At 57.3% G+C, this 20,934-nt stretch overlaps 3 protein-coding genes across 3 annotated transcripts; 1 reads left to right on the top strand and 2 right to left on the bottom strand.

The window, feature by feature from the left end:
- Nucleotides 1–2,994: 2,994 nt before the first annotated feature.
- On the bottom strand, nucleotides 2,995–7,262 carry RAB25 (RAB25, member RAS oncogene family). Its single transcript, XM_066610206.1, has 5 exons — nucleotides 7,223–7,262; nucleotides 4,821–5,016; nucleotides 4,090–4,283; nucleotides 3,304–3,384; nucleotides 2,995–3,131 (listed from the first exon to the last, which is right to left on the bottom strand). The coding sequence occupies exons 1-5, from the start codon at nucleotides 7,260–7,262 to the stop codon at nucleotides 2,995–2,997; spliced, it is 648 nt and encodes a 215-aa protein (XP_066466303.1).
- Nucleotides 7,263–9,721: 2,459 nt separating this feature from the next.
- On the bottom strand, nucleotides 9,722–11,963 carry LAMTOR2 (late endosomal/lysosomal adaptor, MAPK and MTOR activator 2). Its single transcript, XM_066610209.1, has 4 exons — nucleotides 11,853–11,963; nucleotides 10,824–10,986; nucleotides 10,403–10,492; nucleotides 9,722–9,983 (listed from the first exon to the last, which is right to left on the bottom strand). The coding sequence occupies exons 1-4, from the start codon at nucleotides 11,918–11,920 to the stop codon at nucleotides 9,927–9,929; spliced, it is 378 nt and encodes a 125-aa protein (XP_066466306.1). The 5' UTR covers nucleotides 11,921–11,963; the 3' UTR covers nucleotides 9,722–9,926.
- Nucleotides 11,964–12,042: 79 nt separating this feature from the next.
- On the top strand, nucleotides 12,043–20,408 carry UBQLN4 (ubiquilin 4). Its single transcript, XM_066610208.1, has 11 exons — nucleotides 12,043–12,173; nucleotides 12,432–12,583; nucleotides 12,664–12,875; nucleotides 13,511–13,773; nucleotides 14,278–14,436; nucleotides 15,142–15,367; nucleotides 15,842–15,981; nucleotides 16,259–16,342; nucleotides 17,582–17,697; nucleotides 18,592–18,769; nucleotides 19,181–20,408. Exons 1-11 carry the CDS (start codon nucleotides 12,063–12,065, stop codon nucleotides 19,325–19,327), a joined length of 1,788 nt encoding a protein of 595 aa, XP_066466305.1. The 5' UTR covers nucleotides 12,043–12,062; the 3' UTR covers nucleotides 19,328–20,408.
- The last annotated feature ends 526 nt before the right edge of the window (nucleotides 20,409–20,934 follow it).

Genomic DNA, 20,934 nt, shown 5'->3' with positions numbered 1-20,934 from the left:
CTGAAGATGTTTCCAGAAATACGAGTGGTTTCCTTGTGCAGTTCCGGATGGTTCTGCGGCTGCCCATCCAGGGGTCTCACAAAGGCCCTCACGTGCCTTTCAGGCTGGTGGAAACGGCCGGAAGTGTTTGTTTGGTGTGACCTCCTCTGTGTTGCTTCTTTGCAGCGGCCGCCTGGCCGAGATCTGCCTGATGGCCGCTCTTCGGCTGCTTTGGACTCGCCGGACCAGTTTGCTCAAGACCTGCCAAACATGCCGGTTTTCATGACTGTGGGGTGACGGGGCCTGTTCCCGATGAGCCAGCCGAGGAGTGCCTGGCCTCCAGCTGCCCCCTCCCACTCCCTGACCCTGAAAACAGAGAACCAAGCAGAAGAGGGGAGGTGGGTCTTCAGGGCACGCTGCTTGTCTCTCTACCCTTGACAAGGCCCACCAGGCTGCCGGCTCACGTCCCCCAACAGCAGCCCTACTCATAAAATGACCCTCTCCCAAACTCCCACAACACACCTGTGAACCTTTTGCGGCACTGACCAGCACACCAGTTGAAAATCACTGGAGTGGACCAGACTCTTGACTGTTCCTCTCCCTTCATGGGCTTTGGGTTGCAAGGCAGCCAACTTGCCATTTCCCAGGCCTCCCCCCTCCCCCAACAGGTTGAGGCCTGATCCTTCTTGGCTTCAGCAAGTGCACAGAGTCCTGACAGTGGGAAGTTTTGCAGCAGCCAATGCAGGGGTCTGGCTTGAAAACCCTCCTCGAAATCCATCCTTGTTACAGCCTGGTCTTCAGCTTACTTCTTAGTCCTCCTTCCCAAATGGCATCCAGCATTTGTCCAGTTCTCCCCTCCCTCTCGGAGGTGTGAATGTGTGTGTGTGTGAGAGAGAGATTACTCGGTGCTTTCCAAAGTTATGCAGACCAGTCTCTGTCTCAGGGAGCTTGTGTATGTAAACACCCCAGCTTCAGTGGATCTCCCCCCCCCCCCCCGGTCCTGTGGAAATGACAACCTTCTCCCAAACCAGCTCTGGTGGGATAAACGATTCCCCCACACCTGCTGACACTCCTCCCCTCCCAAAAGATCAGCCTGTTAAGCAAAGCCAGGAAATAAAAACCAGAATGAAGAACTGTTTATTTACAAAATAAGTTCCATGTATGTATCTATACATTAACACACACGCACACATATGGATACCCACACATTTCCCTTCCCACAAAGGCCAGCCTGTGTCTTATCAATGGCACGAATGGCAAGGAAAATTATTTCCATTTTACAAGAGAGGTGACTATGGAGTGCGGACGTTGGATACGATCCAGCAAGAGAGAGTTGCGAGTTGGCCTACATTCCAAGGACAAAACCCCCCCTGGAAGGCCTTTCCTCTGCTTGTATTCAGAGATAAACTGCCCCTGAATGGGGAGGTTCCATCTCACAGCACAGCTAAGAACCATCGCTAGACCACACATTTGCCAACCCCCTTTTCAAATCCTCTGAGCCAGAGGCCACCATCACACTTCCTGACAGAAAATTCCCTCCGTTGTCATCAATAATAATAATTTGCTATTATTATGGTGATGATTATTGTGTTGCACAAGGCTGTCTTTTGTCTGCTCTGAACTGACTGCCCATCCGTCACCTCGGGCGGTGCCCAGGCCGGGCGGTACAAGAGGGAAAAGTGTCCACACCCTCTGAAACGACACTCAAACACTTCCGCTGTTCCAGGTCTGACCAGACTGTGTGTGAACACAGCTTGGCACCTCTCCAGGGCAGGCCAGGAAGTCCAGAGCGCACACTTGCTGGTCTCCCAAGAGCCAGTACGTGGTTTTTCCAGCAACACTGACCGGCACCAGGTTCCCAGCTTCGTGGTGGGGACATGGAATGGTTCCCTTTCTCCACTCCAAGCCACCCCCATCCCAAAGCTTTGGGGTCTTTGTGCAAGGCATGCAACTAAGCCCCAAGTAAGATACCCTCCCTCACCTAGTTGAGGGTCACTTCTGCATAAACACCGCTGGACTCTGAAAGTCTCGCCGAAGTCAGGACAGATGCTCTAGCCCAGGGGTAGCCAAACTGTGGCTCCTTGACAGATAATGCGTGGCTCACAGAAATACGTGGGCTGAGCTCCTTTTTGCATCATAATCAATATTGAAAGGTAAATGAGACATTTTTAAGCTTTATAATTATTTCTCAGGTATCAACTGAAAGTCCACTGGATTAAAACATTAAGTTTAATGTTCACAGCGAGTCAATACATTTAAGATTTTTAATGCTTCTTAAATATTGAAGCTCTCAAGCGTCTGAAGTTTATCATACGTGGCTCTTCCGGAGCCAAGTCTGGCTCTGTTTTGGGAGGGAAAGAGGGAGGGCATGAAGGGGAGCAACAAGAGAGGAACCTTCAAAAAGGAGGACAAGGAAAGCTTATTGATTGGAGAGGCCCCAAGTATGACTCCAGATCAAAACAAACGCAGTGCTAGCCTAACACAAAGAGGCACGTGGTTGAAATAAACGTTACATTCATATTTAATCAATGAAATTATACAGTCAATTTAACATGGTACCTTGAAAAAAAAGGGAAGATGACTTGACGGAGGAGGAAGGAGGTTCTGACGTTGCTGAGCTGTTCAAACACAGGCAGAGGGACGTGTGATGTTGATGCGGAGAGACTGTAGGAGTGAAGCTACCTCCACGCACCGGAGGAATCAGAGTGCAGCCCACGCACAGGCACACGCAAATGTTCCCCTGTTCATCGATGGCATCAGAGCCCATTCTCACGAACAGCGGAAAGGACCGCCAGTCATTCCAGGCACACCGAGAGGCTTTTAAAAGCACGAGACCATCTTGCTCCAAGACACCGCTGTGGCCCCTCGACTGAGGAGGAGAGGCAGACCAAACCCCTTCGAAAGCCAGCCCCGGACTGCAGAGGCACCCAGAAAGAGGAGCATCCTCGTCCACCCACCCAACTCCCTGGCACGTGGCTGCGGGCCCCACGCGACCCCCAGCCCCGTCCCTGCCCCTCAGAGGTTCAGGCAGCAGGCGCGCTTCGCTTCCACGGCTTGCGAGGTGGACGCCACGCCGCTGCTCTCGGCCGAGAGGGACACGGTGGGGTCCAGGGGGCTTTTCTGCTTCTGCTTCTGCACTTTGTTGAAAATGTCTAGGAGAAAGAGAGGGGCGAAAACACACCGCCTTTGGTTTTGATTTGTCACCTGCAGCCAAGAGATGAGGAAAGACATGCCCCCCGCTCCAGCCCTGCAGGTAGGCCCACCAGCTGGAAGCACTCTGGGTGCTGGGAGCAGCCCCTCCGAAGGCCACGCCAGCCCACTCACCTCTCAGAATAGTTTCAAAGGCCAGTTCAACGTTGGTGGAGTCCAGTGCCGACGTCTCCACGAACAGCAGGCCGTTGTTTTCTGTGGCAAGAGCAACAGGAAGACCTGCTCACACCGCTCCCCGTTTTAGCTGAGAATATTAGTCCAGGACCGGCTCAGCGGGAGGCAAACTGAGAAATTTGCCAAGGGGCACCTGCTAATGCCTATGTTGCCTTTCTCAAAGGCTGCCTGAGACACAGCACGGGGACCGTGTGGCATTCAGGCCTGGGCAGGTTTAAGTCCTACTGAACACAGCGGAATTTGATTCTGAGTGAACATGCAGAGGTTGGCACTCCAGGTTGCTATGATATTTATCTGGGGGTGTGTGTGTGTGTGTGTGTTTAAATTCTGTTTTCAGTGCTATTCCTTCCTTGCAACAGGTGTTCTGCAAGGTGTTCAGAGACACATTGCTGCTGGCCTTGAAAGTGAGCATAGGAGGGGGTGTGGAGGAGAGGGGAAAGGGGGCTAGACCGTCAGAAACTCCACACCTGTTCCCCTTTTCAATCAAGGAAGCAGGAGAGGCAAGAGGTGGAGGAAGGAGGTAGACAGGGATGGGTGCCCCTGCCGGTCGCCTGAGGCGACTGTCTTAGCTGACCTCCTGCTTGTGCTGACTCAGGCCAGCTCCAGTTCCCTCCCTATCACAGCTCCTGTGACTTTACACCGAAGCCAAGAATGTGCCCTTTGCATGTGCCTCAAATGCCCAGGGTGCCTGGAGGGGGCCCAAGCTGTGCCCCACCCTGCCCTTACCCGCATACATCTTGGCCTCCTCAGTGGGGACTTCCCGGGCTTGGGCCAGGTCCGTCTTGTTGCCCACCAGCATGACCACAATGGTGGCCTCGGCGTGGTCGTACAGCTCCTTCAGCCAGCGCTCCACCACCTCGTAGGTCTGGTGTTTGGTGATGTCGAACACCAGCAGGGCCCCCACGGCCCCTCGGTAGTATCTGGGGTCGCGGGAAGGGAGAGAGTGGGAGGGGGGTTAGTGGAAGGAGGAGGGAGTGGTGGTGCTTCAGGGGCCCCCTTCTCTGCCGAGACCCCCCATCACAGCAGGCTGCAGGCAGAGGTGTCTGGGAAAGCTGCCGTGCATTAGACACCCTGGACTTCCTGCAAGGAATATCTGGAAAATCAGGCAGAAACGCGGGCTTGGAAGCTCAACTTCCTCCTGCCTGGATTCTGACATGCAGGGAGGTGGCTTGAAGGTTTTGACTACAAAGCAGCATTCAAAGGGTGACGGGACCTCCACGTCCTGGACGACTGGGTCCCGTCAGATGAGTCCTGGCATTGGACATTTGTGCCCATTTGTGGTGTGCAGGACATTTGCCTCTCAATAGAGGGCCCTCAGCACCTGTGGGTGATCCGTTCCAGGACCCCCTGCCCACCAGTTTCCGCAGATAATCTGTGGAAGGGCCTCGCAGAACAAGTCTGTGGCCTTGCTGGTTCACGGCTAGCTCTCCCCCCCCACCCCACCAGCCCTCGCTCACGCGGAGGTGATGGCGCGATAGCGCTCCAGCCCGGCTGTGTCCCAGATCTGCGCTTTCACCAGGGCGTCCCCCACCAGGATGGTGCGGGTGGAGAACTCCACTCCGATGGTGGTCCGGCTGTCGTGGTTGAACTCATTGCGGGTGAAGCGGGAGAGCAGGTTGGTCTTTCCGACGCCCGATTCTCCAATCAGGACCACTGCAGGGAGAGGAGACAAGTGGAATGATCAAGACCCACTCAAGGAAGAAGCCTGTTGTTTTATCTTGTGGGCCAGCCAGGGTGAGAATCAGCAACTTCTAAGTGCTTGAAGCCCTGCAACGTAGACCAGCATTGCCACTTTGCAAGGGGAGAGACTGGTGAAGGGAACCAGGCCTGGACACCTCCAGCGTGGCTCTTTTACTGACTCATGTACGCAAAAGAGAAAGATCCCCGCCCCAGGGGGGCTACAACCCGATTTTGGACAGTGGAGGAGACAGCAAAGGGCAGAAGAGGAAGGACAACCAGGGACAAGCGCAACGGAACCGGGTGCCTTTCTCATCAGCATTTGGGCACGAATGGAAATGATGCCCTAAGCCCATCCGGTCAACAGCAACCGGGCCTGGCTGAGGCCGCCGCAAGCCTCGTGGTTTGTTGACTAACAACATTCCTCTCCCAGAGGCACAGTCCTTGCCTTGTGCAGCCGCACCTTGAGAGCCCCAGTGCTTCTTCCGAACTGGCAAGTCTCTTTGCCACTTGCCTTGGCAGTCCTTCGCCTGAGATGCTCTAGCCCTCCACACCACTCCTTTTCTTGTCCAGGGAGCGGGTGGATTTGGACATCAGAGAGAATGAGAACGCAGGAGATTAGGTTGATATCACCCCCTTGTTCTGATATCTGCCAACGGTTGCTATCCACACAAGGAAGGCAGCAAGTCCAGGGACCCCACAGGAAAACAGGCTTTGCAAAGGAAACTGGCATGTCGGATTTCAGCACCCCAATTCTGGACGCCTGCGTTGGCTCGGTCATGTCGTGAAAATGGATGATGGGCGGATCCCAAAGGATCTCTTCTATGGTCAACTCGTGCAAGGAACGCGCCCTACAGGTAGACCACAGCTGCGATACAAGGACATCTGCAAGAGGGATCTGAAGGCCTTAGGAGTGGACCTCAACAGGTGGGGACATAACTAGTCTTGCAGCCACCTTGAGCCCACGGGACAGGGTGGGACTCAACAGCAGAGACAGTTATTCTGTGTAAGCCTTTAGGACAGAGCAAATCAGACAGGTGAAAAATGCTGCAGGTATGAAGCCTCAGCTGACCACACAGAGATGACTGAACAATAAGCCACCGGGAAGAAGACGCTAACCTTTCTCATTCTGCTGCTCCAGGCCTAGTACACCTGCAGGTGACCTCATGCAGAGCTTACCTTGCTTGTTCTGAGCTTGCAAACAAGCAGCGCTTTTGTTAGATGCTCAGGTTTGGTTGGCTTCTGAGCAATTGCAAGTTGCTCTGTATCCATTGACACCCACACCCCTCTTGGAAACAAGCAGCGCTTTATGAGATGCCCAGGTTGGCTTTGCAGACCAGCTGCAGCCAGGCTTCAGAGCAGCTCAGCCTTCTGCAAGGTGGAAGACGGGCAAACTCAAGGGGTGAGCAGACATCTGGCAGCTCCAAGTGAACAAGGGAAGGGGGAAGAAAAGCAAACCAACTGGACTCAAGTGGGAAGATTAACATGATTAAAAACCATGTGACAGACTAAAGCGGCCTCCCTTTCTGGGAATTTTTCAATGGTTAATTACTTGGAATTCCAGTGGGTGTCAAGCAACGTCCAGCACAAACGTACTTTGCTTTTTCTCTTCAAAGATGTAGTTGATTCATACGCAAACAGATAAAAATACATTAAGCAATACAATCTGTCTCTATTTCTTTACCTTGCAGATTCTCCCTTGCCTTTCTGACCCCCTAGGTGGCTTACAGCAATATAAAAATAATAATAAAAGCAATAAAACAATGGTCCGAAGCAAAATAACCAGCTAAGTCAGGAGATTGCTGAGGGAGGTGGTGGATTCTCCCTCCCTGGAGATTTCCAAGCAGAGGCTTGAGAGGTACCTGCTGGAGATGCTCTAGGAGGGTTTATGGCTGCAGATGTGGGGTGGACTAGATGGCCTCTTGGGTTCCCTCCAACTCTGCGATTCTATGGAACCAAGTGTGAAGCAGAGAGAAAAAAAACCCTACTGCTCCAAATGGGGTAGCTGGCTGGATCCCCTTCATGCATTTCACAAGGGCTCCATGTCCTTCCAAACTGTAGCTCCATGGGGGAGTTGGGACTGCAGGCCTGAGATGTTGCTCGGTACCTGGGATCTGAAAGGTGCCTTCCCTTCTAGGCTGGACAGAGAACTCGCCTGAGCCTTCAGAACAAGGTCACTCACCTTTGAAGACAAAATTATAATCCTCCTCCGATGTCCCCATGGCTGGCTGGCTGCCTGCCCCAATGGGCCCTTTCCACAGGGAGCCTTCCGCTGCCTCTCCGATCCGCCAAGCTTGTCCACCAAGAAGGGAGGTAGCAGAAAAAACAGAGCTGCCTGGCTGCTGTTTTCTTGCAGAGTTTCCAAGCCAGCTGCAGGCGAGAGCTGGAGAGTGGCCGAGAAGGACAAGCAGCGTTTACCTGTGGAAAGGGAGGTGACTGTTTGGAGAGGGGGTGGCTGGATGGGTGGGGGCCCTTTTGTGCAAGGCGGGGAGAGGGAACGCAGCTCCCAGCGAGGCTGGTTCAAGGTGCAGCCCTGCCACTCAGACTCTTGGCGGTTGTGCTGGTTGAGCAGGTAAGGGCTGAGCCGGCCCCTCCCCTGCACCTCACCTGGGCGTGTCACCTGCGTGGCTGTGCTCCGCCTGGGCCTGGCGTTAAGGTCACAGGAAGGTTTCCCTGGTTGCTGGCAGATTGCAGTTTCTGTGACTGCACAGGGCTGCTCACAGTCGGCTTCTTTCCTGCAGCTCTCCTCTGCTGCCAACAAGCAGCGCGGCAGGCGGAAGTTTCACAGATAAAGCCGAGACGCTCTGTGCTGACGCTCTTCTGCCTTTCCAACAGCACCCAGAAAATTCAACTCAACAGAAAGGCAGCTGCCAACTGCATGAAGTTGAGCCAGCTCCAATGCTGGACCCTCACAGGGGAGACCTGGCCCTGAGGGGTGGGAACTTAAGAGTCCTGATGTGTTTCAGAAGGCACAAACATGGCACCACTGCAGATTTGTTATCCAAATGAGGCCAGCCGTTCCGCAGACTCTGGGCTGGCGTCATCTGTCCAGCTCCTGCTTTGTGGCCTTGGGGGGGAGGGGAATCCCCTCCATCTAGGTCTCAGCCTCCCCCCTTCTGCAACATGGGCAAATTGCAAGCATGATGTTTGGGGCAAACCTTTGCAGAAAGCTACTGGTCTGTCTTCATGCATTGCCTCACACGCCTGAGGGCTAGAAACTTGCTTCTTTTGTCAAAATGGAAGTGGCCACTTTCCAGGTCCTGTTTGTGCTCCAGTTCAGAAACCACATGGTGCGTTTGGCAAAGGTCGTGCTCCGCTCACCTCCCCTTCCACAAACCTACATAACTCATCCAGTTAGACCGGAAGGGTGGAATGCAGAAGGCGGTGAGCTCACAGGCTCAACCTGTTAGAAAGGTGTCCCGAGGAGGAGGCGTGGGGAGTCGCGTCAAACTCCTGCAGCCATTTTGCCAACAGACAAGCGGGACCCAGGATACCTGCCTCAGAGAGCGCGTGCCTGGAGGTTCCCAAAATGTTTCAGGGGGGCATTTGCAAGTGGAAGGAAGCCACCTCAGATGGCAGGAAGAGGCTCCCAGAAGGGCCCCGCTGTTGTTTTGATCTTGTGTGGTGGGTGCGAGAATCTGCCGTTCTGTTCCAAATGTGCAACTCAAACCCTCTAGAAACTCCACTTGCAGCAGCAGCATCATGTGCACATTTACTCAGCGGTGACCCCAGACAAGGCTGTAGGTGATGGTGTCATTGTGTGTGCAGTGACCTCAATGCGTTTCTGGCCTGTGGGTAAGGAGCCCGTGGAAGGCGTCCACTGTTTCATGGAGGAAAAAGGGCCCATTGTTGAAGTGGATCAGGCCCCCACGGCTGCAATGACTTCCCCAGACTGGGGGGAGGGGCATGTGCTAGCAGCAGCCCCTGGTCAAACTGAGGCAGGCAGGAGCCAGGACTGACCCAGTTGCTCCAGGAGGCCCTCCATCTGGGGCTCCTGTCTGGAGTGGCTCCAGGGTGCTGGCCTTGCTGCCCGGAGGGCTGATGTGGTCGTCCGTGGCCTATGGCCAGAAGCCCCCCCTCACTCCTGCCAGGCTTTGGACACGGGAGGCTACCATTGTGGGCTGTTTGAAGTACCACCTTCCTTGGGCCGTCCCGAATTGACAAGCGTGACCCATTCCAAAGTGCGTCATCTCAGCACAGGTGGGACTCACCATATCCCTGACCCCCCAAACCAGCCCCGTATCAGGGCAGGCCAAAGAGAACCTCGATGGGCATCTTCAGTCTTTTGCTGCCATCAAGTGGTCATTTCCGGTACTGATTCTCACCTTGCTAAAGCAGGAGGCAACAGGTCAAGCTTGACCAAGTGTTGGAAACACCTTGTGTTGCATTTCTGTATCGTAAACACAAACAATATAAACACTGACACTAAAATATAAGCCAAGGGCCATAATGGATTTTAGGACCAAAATGTGTAGGGATGAGGAGGGTCGAATCCCCTCCCCTCTTGCTTTCTGCATGGAAAAGTACTGCCCTTCCAAAGTTATTTTTGCTCCAGCTTCTCGTTGCCTGGTTCCCCTTCAAGGATCAACACAACTTCATCGGTCCTCCACTTAAGACTGCTCTGAACCTGAACCCAACTCCCAGTGAGATCAGCAGCCCATTCCACAAAGAGGACACAAGCCCATATAAACCCCCTTTTTATTCTTTTCCCGCTGCTATTTTCTCATTTTTTAAACACACAGAACCACAAGCGTCAACCACTCTCTGCAGTGCTGGGCGGGGGGGGGGGGGGACAGGGAGTCCTGGAAGTCATCTTGGTAGACAAGTTGCGCTCCCAACAAGAACCACCACAATTGTTGAGCTCCACCTTGGTCTCCATCCTCCACTCACGAAGCAGCGACCTGCGTGAGGGGGTCTTCCAGGTACTGGACCAATGCTTGAGCCTGGGGAGAAAAAAAAAGGCAAGGAGAGGCTTGGCAGTGAGGACGCAGCCCATGTTCTGGAAAGCAGATAAACGAGAGATGGGCTCAGTTCAGACATCACCCCAGAGGAAGGCTTGGAGAGCAGGGCTACAGCTGGAGACGTGCCTAAGGGGGCCCTGGGCCAGGGTAAACTAGGAGCCCTGCAGCTCCTAAGGCAGGCCCTGGAACCAGGAGCTCCCTGATGTGAATGGCAACGCTGCTGTGTTTACCACAATACTGGCACAAAGGCGACCCCTCTGAACAAAGCGGTTGCAACCTGCTCCAAACAGTCCTGTGCAACAGGCAGCATTTCAAAGCTGGGCTGCTCAACAGCCACCGCTGGGTGCAGGGAACAGACCAGCAAAAATGGAAGCAAACAAAAGACCCCCAGGGAAGCTTACCTTGGCCTTCAGCATGCCAAAGCCCACGGTCTCTTTTGCATACATGCACAGCAACAAGTTGGCAACCCTGGTGATGGCAACACGGCCCTCCTGGGGTGAGAGTGGCGGGTTTGCAGGGAGGAGAAAGCGGAGAAAGAGAAACGACACTTGTGGGAGAAAGCAGCGAAGCCGTGAGGCAGCCAGTCCTCACTCTCAGCAAATCCTGGCATTCCTCTCTCCACAGTGCTGCAGACTGCAGCCCCCTCCCCGTCCCTGCAGCAGAACTCGCTTGCTCACGTCCTGGTCGCCTCTCGCTTTAACTGCTGTCCTTCCTCCCCTTTGCCCCCCCCCCCGTGGGCCCCCTTCCCACCGTCCAGCTCCCTGCCACTAAGGCTATTCTGGCCCGGAGTGCCAGTCTGGGCGGCCCCAAGCCGGAGCTGACCATGCAGTCCATGAGGATGAACTTGAGGTTGTCCTCGTTGAAGGCCTGGTGCCCATTCTTGTCGTAGGCCACCCAGATGTTGCTGGCGATGGCGGCCGTGACCCTGGCGTCCGTGTCCCCGTAGCCGGAGTACGCCAGGAGGGAGCCCTCGTTGTTCAGCAGCCTGCGGGGGTGAGAGCGGAGTTGGCGCCAGGGGCTTCCAGGACGGGGGCAGCCCCACCCTGGCACAGGTGCTGCCGGGCTGCCCCAACGGGGACGTGCCGTGGCGAGAGCGGGCCTGGAGGTGCAGGCGCCGTCACTCCCTGGCCTGCCTTGCAGGACTGTTGGAGACAGGCGGAGGCGAGGGGCTGGGGGTCCTGGGTGCCAGTGGGCCAGCGCTGCTTCCCTCCCCCCCAGCCACGGCTGCAGCTGTGAAGGGGAGGGGTGGCCTTGCAGGGCTGTTGTGCGAGGGCGCTCAGGTGGCCTACCTCGCAGGGCTGTTGTGAGGACAGGGAGAGGAGGGGTGGTCTTGCAGGGCTGTTGTGAGGACAGGGGGAGGGGGCCGCCTGAGAGGGCGCAGGGCCCCCTCCTGGCTGCAGCAGGGCCTACCTCGCGGGGCTGTTGTGAGGACAGGGAGAGGAGGGGTGGTCTTGCAGGGCTGTTGTGAGGAAAGGGGGAGGGGGCCGCCTGAGAGGGCGCAGGGCCCCCTCCCAGCTGTAGCAGGGCCCACCTCGCAGGGCTGTTGTGAGGACAGGGAGAGGGGTGGTCTTGCAGGGCTGTTGTGAGGAAAGGGGGAGGGGGCGGCCTGAGAGGGCGCAGGGCCCCCTCCCAGCTGTGGCAGGGCCTACCTCGCAGGGCTGTTGTGAGGACAGGGGGAGGGGACCGCCTGAGAGGGCGCAGGGCCCCCTCCTGGCCGCAGCAGGGCCTACCTGGCGGGGCTGTTGTGAGGACAGGGGAGGGGCGGGTGGGGTCTCTCTCGCTGAGGGGGCGCAGGGCCCCCCAGCCGCAGCAGGCCCGCCTCGCAGGGCTGTTGTGCGGGGGGGCACTCACAGCGTGCTCTGGACGCCGCCGGTGTTGGCCTGGCTGAGGACCTGCGTGAGGGCCTTGGGGCGCAGCATGGCGGAAGCGGCGCGCGACCACAGAGCCGCGGGGACAGAGCGGCGCGGGGAGGGGCCGGCCCGGGGCGGCCGGAAGTCCCCCGGCGCCCGGGCCACGCGCTTCCGGCGCGCCTCGGAGGGCGGGCAGTGCCGGGCAGCCAAGATGGCGGAGCCGGGCGAGGGCGAGGGGGGCGGCGCGCTGATCCGCGTGACGGTGAAGACCCCCAAGGACCGCGAGGAGATCGTGGCCGCCGAGCGCGCCTCCGTGCGCCAGGTCCGCGCTGGGGGGCCGGGCCGGGCCGGGGGGGCCACCTGGGCGGCGGGGCCGGCCCGCGCCGCGCCGCGCGCAGAGAGCCGGGGCCCCTCCCGGCTGCGGCGGGGCCTACCTTGCGGGGCTGTTGTGAGGGCGGGGGAGGGGCGGCGCTGGGGCGGGGCGGGGCGGGGGAGCCCTGCGGGAGGGGCGCCCAGCGGGGCCCCGCCCCTCCCCGGCCCGCGCGTGATCCGCCCCCTCCCTCTCCCCCCCCCCCCGCAGCTGAAGGAGGAGATCTCGCGGCGCTTCAAGGCCCGGCAGGACCAGCTGGTGCTGATCTTCGCGGGCAAGATCCTGAAGGACGGCGACACGCTCAGCCAGCACGGCATCAAGGACGGCCTGACGGTGCACCTCGTCATCAAGACCCCCCAGAAGTGAGTGGCGCAGTGGCCCCCCCGGCCCGGCCCCCCCTCCCGGCGCCCGCCTGCACCGCCTCAACGCCTCTCTCTTGCAGGGCCCAGGACCCCTCCGCACCGACGGCCACCCCCGCAGCCACCCCCAGCCCGCCCGCGGCCCCCGCTCCTCCTGCGGCCCCCCCACAGCCCTCCGGCTCTGGTGGCGCGCTCCTGGAGGCCGGCGACGGCAGCCAGCGGAGCGGCGGCCTGGGGGCCGTGCAGGGCGCCGTGCCCGAAGCCGCCCCTGGCGGCGGGGCCACCTCCATCCTGTGTGAGTATCGTCGGGCCTCGGGGCTCCTGCTGTGTGGCGGGGCGGGCCTCAGGGCAGTGGATGTTGCACTTGGGGGCGCGGTGCTTCTGGCAGACCTCCCCGGCCCCCCCCCGGATCGCACGGAACGGCTGCCTCCCCAGCAGAGGCCTGTGCTTTGCTTTGGGGGCGAGCGCGTCTGTTCTGGGCGCTTGGGGGCTTTGGAGGAAGAGCTGCTCCCCTGCGCCTCTGGGCTCCCTCTGCCGCTTCAACGGCAGGTCAGAGAAGCCTCGCTTGGTGCCTCTTTCAGTGCCAGCGCAGAATTTCTGTCCCCATCCCCTGAACCCTGCAGGTGCAAGCGCTGGACAGGTTTATGGAGGAAAATTCCATCCTGGATTGTAGGCCACGATGGGCATGTGCCATCTTCGGATTTCAGTGTTGACCCATCTCTGAGTGCCAGATGGAAGGGAGTGGCAACGGGATGAAGGTCTCTTGTGGTCTTGGTTGGTCACTTGCTGATGCAGGACACACTGGGTTAGGTGGGCCTTTGGCCTGATCCAGCAGAGCTCTTCAGAGGTATGAGGGCTCCCAAGCAGCCCTGTCTTCCTTAACGGTTGACTCTGTCCACTGACACCTCCCCTTTGTTCTCCCCCCTGCAGCGGGCTTTGGCGGGATCGCAGGGCTGGGCCACCTGGGGATGGGCTCGGCCAACTTCATGGAACTGCAGCAGCAGATGCAGCGGCAGCTGATGTCCAACCCGGAGATGCTCTCGCAGATCATGGAGAACCCGCTGGTGCAGAACATGATGTCCAACCCTGACTTCATGCGGCAGATGATCGTGGCCAACCCCCAGATGCAGCAGCTGATGGAGCGCAACCCGGAGATCAGCCACATGCTGAACAACCCCGAGCTCATGCGCCAGGTGGGTGAGCCCCCTTGTCCCTCCCCAAGGCGGTAGGGCTCAGAACAGAGCATACAGACTACAGTCCCGGCCTCCCAAGCTACACCACAGGGCAACGAGTCTGTGTCCTTCTCTCTCAGCACCCACAACCACACCTTGTGAGTCGGTCAGTTGGGAAACCCTGCGAAATCCCCCTGGCTCCAGCCTTGTCCTGTGCAGCCCACTCCAAGCCCTGGCTCTGGACTCTTCTGCCCGGTCTCAAATTATAGTTTACTGTCCTTGGGATGATGCCTGTTTGTGACTCTTTCTCTGGATTTCATGCCACCCGAAAACCAAGGCTGGCTGGTGTAGCTGAAGCAGTCACGTCATGAACCACTGCTGTTCAGTTCATTCCTGGGACAGAGGCCAGGTTTTCTGGTGATCCTAGTTAACATTAAGGAATGCGGCCTGAGGCACAGGGCCTGGACACCTAGCTAGACCTGGAAGGTGACCCGTTCTCTCTGCTTCTCTTCCTGCCTGTCCCAGACCATGGAGCTGGCCCGCAACCCGGCCATGATGCAAGAGATGATGAGGAACCAGGATCGGGCCCTGAGCAACCTGGAGAGTATCCCGGGAGGCTACAACGCCCTGCGCCGGATGTACACGGACATCCAGGAGCCCATGTTCAGTGCCGCAAGGGAGCAGGTCTGTGCGAGGTTTGCCTTCCCCCAGTTCCCAGGCAGGAGCCGAGTCCGTCCTGACCGAGATTCTGCCTGCTTTGAGCGAATTGGACTCTGTGCCTAAGGGAGTCCTTAACAGGGTGAACTACTCTAGTCTTTGCAGATGTACACAACAGCAACACATTGCAGTGAACACTTCACACCAGGCTGCTAACTGCACTGTGCAGGTTTTGTAGAGAGCAGCCACGATTTTAATTTTCTTAGCTCTTAAGAAGTCAGCATAGTTTCAAAATGTATATAAACAATTTGTCCCCCCCACAGTGGGGGGGGGATATAAATAGTATAAACAATGTGCTTTTCAAAGGCAATCCACGTTTTGTTTACCTGCAGTCTCACTTAAGTGCAGTTTCATATTTAAACTTCAGTGCAGTTTCATGTTTTATTTGTCTCTTAAGATTCTACAGACCTTGGCTGTAAACCCGGGGCTCCCCCCCCCACATCAAATATGAGCCCAGCTTCTCTCTGTGGCTGAATTCAGATGGCTCAAGAGCCCTGGTTCTTGTCCTTCCAGGTGTGTAGGCAGGTGGTAGTTGGGATTCCTGGTCTGCTTTTATTCTCTGCCTGTTAGATGCCCTGCCAGTTCAGTTTAGCCAGCACTGAATGTGACCCACCAGCTCCTCCCGTGATTTGGTCCTGTTCCTGATTTGGCAGTACCTCTTTCTCCCTTTAGTTTGGCAGCAACCCCTTCTCTGCCCTGGCTGGGAGCTCAGACACCTCCAACTCGCAGCCCCTGCGGACAGAGAACCGAGAGCCCTTGCCCAACCCCTGGAGTCCTGCAGCACCTGCTTCTCAGGGCCAAGTGCCCAGCAGTGAAGATGGCAGCAGGCCGGTCACCAGCCAGAGCACGCCCACTGTCTCCAACCCTCTGGGGATCAACGCGACCAGCCTCGGAACCGGTACGTGCGCTGCAGTGGAAACGTTGCAGGCCCTGAGGGGTGATGCCCAGGGCCCATGAGAGTGGGGTGCAGGGGGTAAATTGTGCCCAGGCCTGGGGTCAAGAAGGGAGCTGGGAGCTAGAAATATCCTGGGAAATCAGAAAGCGTTTGCTTGTGTTGTGTGAAGACTGGCAGACACATTTGGCATAAATCTACGGAATTTCACCTCTCCAGCAAGGCAGTCCACCCTTTCCTTCTGCAAGAGATATTCATCACAGATTGTTTATAACTCAGGCTTAAAACTATCAACAACACAGTGTGTCTGGACCCCTGACCTCCAAATATAGGACTTTGTCCTACGTGCTTTCACGCTTCCTTTGTCTGTTGCTGGACAGCAAGGGGCTCAGCTGGTGCTCTGGGGCTTTTGCTCTGGCAGCACGACGGACAATTTCATGAGTTTTCTCGTCTCCCCTCTTCCCGCCCCGACTGCCGCAGGGATGTTCGGCAGCCCCGAGATGCAAGGGCTGCTGCAGCAGATCTCGGAGAACCCGCAGCTTATGCAGAGCGTGGTCTCGGCCCCCTACCTGCGCACCATGCTGCAGACACTTGCCCAGAACCCCGACATCGCGGCCCAGGTGAGCGTGGCCCTGTTCGCCTGGCACGATGGGAGGAGGGAGCAGATCCTGGCAGTGTCTCCAGAACTGGGTTTTTTCAGGAAAATTGTGCCCCGCTGATTGTGGAGTGGCACATGATGTGGGTCTCTTGTGCGCTCCTGGTGGACCACTGTGAGATGCAGGATGCTGGACTAGGTGGGCTTTTGGTGTTATCCAGTGGGGCTCTTCTTGTGTTGTTTTCTTATGCCGTGGAGAAAGGTGCCCCCTCCTGAGCACCTCTTCTTGTGCTTCCTTTCAGATGATGGTGAATGTCCCGCTCTTTGCCGGCAACCCCCTGCTTCAGGAGCAGCTACGGCTCCAGCTTCCCGCTTTTCTGCAGCAGGTCTGGTGTGATGAGGAGGCATCCGGGTTGGTGGGGGGCTGGAGGTTTAGGTGGGAGGGCATCCCACAGAAAGCCAGTTGAGCAGACACATGATTGCTAGCTCTGACCGTGGGGGCAGAACCAGCTTCATCCTTCTGGGGAGAAATTATTGAGGCTTACAAGAGCACTGCGAGATAGATCAGCCACAACATAATCCCGTGCACATCTGCTCGGAAGCAGGTATTCCCATTGTGCCCAGTGGGCTTACTGCCGTGTAAGTGGTCTTCTGGGCTGCAGCCCGGTTGCTATTCCTTATTTTAGGGAGAGTAGCAGGCCTGAAGCTCACTGGTGGCAATTGAACTGAGATGAATCCTGATGCAAATCTGCCAGGAAAAAGAGACTCCTGGGGGGAGGCAGGGCGGCCACAGGGAGTAGAGCCTAGTGGTCATCTGTTGCATCGCTTCCTGCCGTCCTTTCCCTGCACTAGACCAACAGCTGGCCAGGGGAAAAAAATCCTTGGTTGTTCATGTCTGCTGCCACCATCACAGCCTATGGAGACCAGGCATTGGGGGGCTGTCTGGAAAAGCCCACCCCCAGGAGAGCCCTGGACCCCCCAGGGTTTCTTTTAAACAGTCATTCTTACCGTGGTGCCCGCAGGGTGAAGGGGCATGACAGGCCGCTGAATTACCCGGGAATGTCGACCGGGCAGGCCATGGGGTCCGATTGCAGCTACTTTGCTGAAAGTCCAAAGGGAAAGGGACAAAATGTGTGGAAGGGAGATGGGCAGGAACCTTGTGAGCAGGTGGGAGGGAAGTGCCTAAGCTGGGCTGGGCGGCACAACGATTACTGTCAAGGTGGCCCTTCAAAGCCACCCAGGTCAGCTCTTTGCCGTGACCAGGAAAATCCTCTGCAGTGCAGAGTAAGGGAACGCCCACACCGGAGAACCTGGTGCACCGTCAATCCTTCAGGAACCGTTCAGTTTGAAAGCCTGCAGAACTTCTGACTGATGGGGGGGCCTTCACCGCACCGGTTTCCGTGAAGTCTCCCGCAGGAACCAAATGTGTCCATGAGCCGCATTGGCCTCTAGGAGCCCAGCGCCCATTGAGCGAAGCGCCCTGCGGTGCCGAGGCTGCCAGCCAGTCTCCTTTCTGTCGCCAGCGTCCCAAGCGAGAAGCGTTCCTCCTGTGAGGTCCCAGGAGCCCCCCTGAGATCTGCAGCAGGGGCTTCTGGTAGCTCAGGCTGGATTCCTGTCACCCCCAGATGCAGAACCCCGACTCGCTCTCGATCCTGACGAACCCGCGTGCCATGCAGGCCCTCCTGCAGATCCAGCAGGGACTTCAGACGCTGCAGTCAGAGGCGCCTGGCTTGATACCCAGGTGAGGAGAGGCTGGGGCCAGCCTGGGGGGGGCGCTTGAGAATGTGAATTTTTATTTGCCTGTTTCGAGCCCTGGTTCTCTGGTGGGGCTGGGAATTTGTCTGGGGTTCCCAGGCAGGAATACGCCCAGTCCAGGATCAGGATGCAAAAGGTTATCTCTTTCTTGTGGGTCTAAAGCAAAGCATATGGACCAAAGCAAAGACTTACAGAGGGCGGCTCGCAGAGAAACTCGGGTGGTGTTCCAAGCCCAGTCTGGGGGTTGGGGAAGCTAAATTGATTGCAGAATTATATAGGCCAGGTTAGGGTTAGCTTCTAACTTTGACTTATTTCTCAGGGCTAATTAGCAAGAGCCTGAGTGATAGGCGGCAAAATTACATTTTTAGTATGAACTATTGCCCAGGTTCTCGTTGCTTAAGCATCTTCTCACAGAGGTGCAGCCAGCTAATTGGCAACAGCTGGCACAAGCAGGAGGTAACCAGGGACGGTGAGTTTTGGGAGAAGGCGCCGGGTCATGGTGTTTTCAGACCAGCCAGCTGCGGTTGAGGTTGTTTGTTTTTAGTCCAACCGTTCAGGAAAAGGCAGCCTGTGAGAAGAGGTTCCTCGAAATTGGGGAGATGCCGGCTGGCTGGAAAGATGGTTGCCGGCTGTGAGCAAAAGGGGGTGTTGAGCAGAACCGTGCCCGGGTGGGTTTTAGAGAAGTCATGCTTGGGAAGAGCTGTGGCCCCGTTAATCCAGTGCTCGGGGGAGGGGTTGATGAGTCCCTTCCCCCAACCACACAGCACTTGGGCTGTGCGCTAGTCAGATGCAGAGTGACCTTTTCAGGCCTAGATGCAGTGCCCCCCCCATGGGATCTGCTCCCTTGAGTCCAATGCATCTCTCTTCGGTCCCCACACAGCCTGGGGTCCTTCGGAGCACCTCGAGTCCCACCGCCTTCTGCCGGAGGAAGCACAGGCCCCGGAGCACACCCGTCAGCTTTGCCGTCCGTCAGTGCCTCACCGGCTGGGGACAGCAGCAGCCCCCACCAGCAGCTCATGCAGCACATGCTCCAGCTCCTGGCCGGCTCCAACTCCCAAGTAGGTGCCCTTCTGTCCTCCTCTTGCCGGGGGCTCAGCTTCATCTGGGCCTCTTAAGAGAGGCCCCCTCCCAGCACTGCTGCCTCTTTCCTGGGGGAGATACCTGCACGACTGTCCCGTGAACCCCTTGTCTGCAAAGCAAGCTCCTCGTTCCAGGCGTGCACAGCTGCCGTGTACAGAGCTGGACTGGGCCTCGGGCAGCTGTGAAAGCTCGCCTGCCTGGGCTGCCAGGGCACAGCCTGGTCAGGGGCAGGCTAGTGAATGGCTGCAGGCAGACAGCTGTCCAGAGAGTCGGTGCAGAGGCCTCCCCTCCAGGGCTGCAGGCCAGGGGATGTGGGCAGTACTCTGTTGGGGACATCTGCATTTAACTCTGCCTATATCTCTCTTCCCTCCCTCCCCCCCCCGGCACAGAGCCCAGAGGTGCAGTTCCAACAGCAACTTGACCAGCTCAGCGCCATGGGGTTCATCAACCGCGACGCCAACCTGCAGGCGCTCATCGCCACCGGCGGGGACATCAATGCCGCCATTGAGAGACTGCTGGGCTCCCAGCCTTCCTAACGGCCCGTCATCGACGCACAGAGGGGGACGTAGCATGGAGGCTGCTGCTGTGGTCACACCCCTGCCCCCCACCAATGGTGTCCGCAGATCGAAAGACTTGAGCACAGCGCAGCCTCTGTCGTGTTGAGATTCCCCCCCAAAGGCTCGGAAAACTGCACCGTGCATGGACTCTGGTTCTCCCAGCGGCTGTCTGGACGTGTGGCCACCCCTCTGCCTCCACCAGGCGCCTGTTTCTGCCCTCCTCGCCCCAAACTAGTCCCCTTCTCTAGATAGCAGAAGTGTCTCCTAGATAACCCGAGCAAGGACACTGGACAAGTTCGGCTTCCAAGCAGAAAATCTGTGCCCGCCAGAAGCCCCAATATCAAGGAAACGCCACCTGTGCGTCTCCTCTTCCCCCCCCCCCCCAAAGACTTGGCTCATTCTAAGTGTTACACGGAAGGGACGAGATCTTGAAAGGCCAGCCGGGGCGAGAGCCCTCCTGTTCCACTCCCTCCCCGCACTCTGTCCTTCTGCAACCAACTCTCCTCTGGACTGGAGCGTCTCTTGGCCTCTCTGCTTGTTTTCAGTGCTGACTGACTGTCAAACTGTAGTTAGGGGCTGACCCCCCCCCAAGTTGAGACTGACAGGAGGGAGACTTTTGGGGACTGTAAGGGGGGGGCGCTGAGTGGAACGAGGCTGCAGTTCCCTGCCTCAAGTCTGTTTGAATGTAATTTTGCCACCTCGCTGCATCTAAAACCACAAACAGTTTCTCTTTTCCGCAACCCCCCCCCCGTCATTTCTCGTATCTGGTGTGGTTCCCTAGTCCAGGGTGCTGTGATGCTGCAGCCTGTGGGGGGGGCATGTTCCCGTGCGGCCCCACTGGGGACCTTTTTTGCATCCCTGAGAGAAGCTGTTGATAAGGTTCTCTGTCTCCTTTCTCCCCATTTTTCTGTTTTGGTTTGGGATGCGTCAGGGGCCTGGCCCTTCCCCCAAGAGTGATGTCCTGAGGAAACCAGCCCCCACGGCTGTGTAACTTATGTCTGACTTTACATATTGTTATTTTATCCAGGAATAAAACGCACACAGCCGTCTGCCTCCCTCATTGCGAGAGCTTCATTCATTCACTCCTGTGCGCATAGCCCCTCTTCCTTTTCCAGTTCAGGGGGGAGGACAGCGAAGGTGAGTGGGCTGGTGGAAAAGGGCATCTCCCGTCCGTTTGCTGCCTGAGGCGACCTCCTCAGAGGGCAGCACAGATGGGCCAGCCTTGGGCTCTCTTGTGTGCCAGAGGAGAAAATATCAGAACTCCCTGATGGCAAACTCCAGGGGATCGGTCAAGGGTTGTTGGGGGGGGCAGTTTCCCCCAGAGCATATGTGTGCTGCTCCCATGCAGAAGGTCAGTTGTAGGGGGCCAGGGCTCTTGCAACTCCAGTGAGCACCTGAGAATTCATTCCTAACTGACAAGGCCTGAGCAGGATTAAACAAACCATCAGCCGAGGGAAAAACAAATGGAGGTATAGACACAGCATTAACTTGTGGAACGCACCGCCACAAGATGAGCCAGCCACCGGGCTAGGTGGCTTTAAAAGAAGAAAAGGAGAATCCTCTTGTCGATAGGTATCATGCCAGCT

The sequence above is a fragment of the Tiliqua scincoides genome, chromosome 15, assembly GCF_035046505.1.
Source record: "Tiliqua scincoides isolate rTilSci1 chromosome 15, rTilSci1.hap2, whole genome shotgun sequence".
Classification (NCBI taxonomy): Eukaryota; Metazoa; Chordata; class Lepidosauria; order Squamata; family Scincidae; genus Tiliqua; species Tiliqua scincoides.
The sequence above is the reverse complement of the archived record's forward strand: the minus strand, read 5'-3'. Positions and strand labels throughout refer to the sequence as shown.